We start from the raw sequence: 1444 nt of genomic DNA on the forward strand, positions 1-1444 counted from the left end.
GCGGCGCGTCAGGCCCGGCCGTCAGCTCTTGCTGGCTGGGCAGCCAGAGGCCGAGGCTGCAGAGCCCAGCTCCCCTGCTCTCCCTGCTGGAGCAGGGCCTGGCTTAAAGCCCCCACTCCTCTGGCAAGCATGTCCCCATGCCCACGTGCCAGAGAGGACATGGTGCTGTTGATCCTGCTTTGGGCAGGTGGACAGAAATGCACAAGCTTTGGGGGCCAGGGCCACCCCCTCCCCTGCTTCCAGCCCCTTCATGCAAGCCAAGCCAGCGCTGTGAGCTCTGCCGGGCTGGGGGCAGGGACACCACCTGCCTTTCCCCCCCACCAAGGGAGCAGGAGAGGAGGGATAGAGGACACTGTGCTCCCCAGGGCTCGGGCTCCCTCAGGGGGAACAAGGGGTTGTACCTTCAGGTCTCTCCTCTCCAGCAGGATCAACTCAGAGCCCTGGATGTCATGCCGGACAAAAATGTCTCTGTACTCCCCTAAACCAAGTGCTTCCAGCCAAGCTGCCACCTCCTCGGAGCCCCACTTGTCAGCTAGCAGGGAAGAAAACCAGAGAGGAGGACAGGGTCCCTGTGGAGGCAGCTGACAAGGCAGAGCAGGCACTGGGCAGCCAAGGGCATTCCCCCTCCCACTCTGGCTCTTGCAGGGCCAGAGGCTGCAGCAGGCTCAGGCTGGAGAGGTTTCTCCTCTCCTTGGCTTCCTTGCAGAGCATCCAAGCTTGTCCCCCTCGAGAAGACCCTCAGCCCTGGGGCTGAGCTGTACCATAGCCCCCTTCTCCCCCTTGCAGTGGCAGTGGCGTTAGAGAGCAAAGGGGCTGTGCACGCCCACTAGCAGAAAAATTAAGCTCTAAGGGACTGTTGGTGTCACAGATGACATCCCCAGGCAGCCAGGACATGCTCCAATTCCCTCCCAGAGGGTCCCTCCTCAGCAGGCCCAGGACAGAAGGCCAATGGTTAGGCCAGCATGAAGGGGGGTCCCCACCAGCATGGGCTGTGCCTGTCCCCCTCCCCAGAGTGCTGCCCGCTCTACCTGGGAGCGCACTGTTGGTCCTCTGCTTTTGCACTTTGTCCTTGTCCTTCCTCGGCTTGGGGATGTTGAGGCGAAGCTTGAAGCTGCCCTTGTTGGTGCTGCTGGCACTCTCCTGTGAGAAGCCAGCCTGAGCAAGGTGCTGCAGCACCCCAGGGCCACCTGTCCCCCAGGTCGCTGTGCACCCACCTCCTCAGTGGGATGCGCAATGGGCCCCAGCCAGTGGATGTCCAGCAGCCTCTGCAGCTCCTGGCCCAGCACACTCAGGGGACCATGCAACGCCTCCTCCTCCTGCGGCGAGTCCAGCTGCAGGGGACAGGGACCATCGCCAGCCCTGCTGCCAACACCAGAGGTGCCAGCCAAGGGGACAGGCCCCTCCTCTGCTGGGGGGCTTGGGGTGCTCTCCAGCCCCCCACTCA

At 63.4% G+C, this 1444-nt stretch overlaps 1 protein-coding gene across 1 annotated transcript in view; it reads right to left on the reverse strand.

Annotated features, from left to right (window-relative positions):
• The window catches only part of LOC104501848 (diacylglycerol kinase eta-like), a gene marked incomplete at its 5' end in the record, with an annotated part of 4752 nt that overhangs the window by 247 nt on the left and 3061 nt on the right, over window positions 1-1444 (reverse strand). The window contains 3 exons of the mRNA XM_010145728.1: window positions 354-532; window positions 1029-1140; window positions 1215-1427. Of these exons, the coding sequence (XP_010144030.1) occupies window positions 354-532; window positions 1029-1140; window positions 1215-1427 (504 nt within the window). The remainder of the gene's footprint in view (window positions 1-353; window positions 533-1028; window positions 1141-1214; window positions 1428-1444) is intronic.

Source organism: Buceros rhinoceros, unplaced genomic scaffold, assembly GCF_000710305.1.
Source record: "Buceros rhinoceros silvestris isolate BGI_N320 unplaced genomic scaffold, ASM71030v1 scaffold12041, whole genome shotgun sequence".
Taxonomy (NCBI): domain Eukaryota; kingdom Metazoa; phylum Chordata; class Aves; order Bucerotiformes; family Bucerotidae; genus Buceros; species Buceros rhinoceros.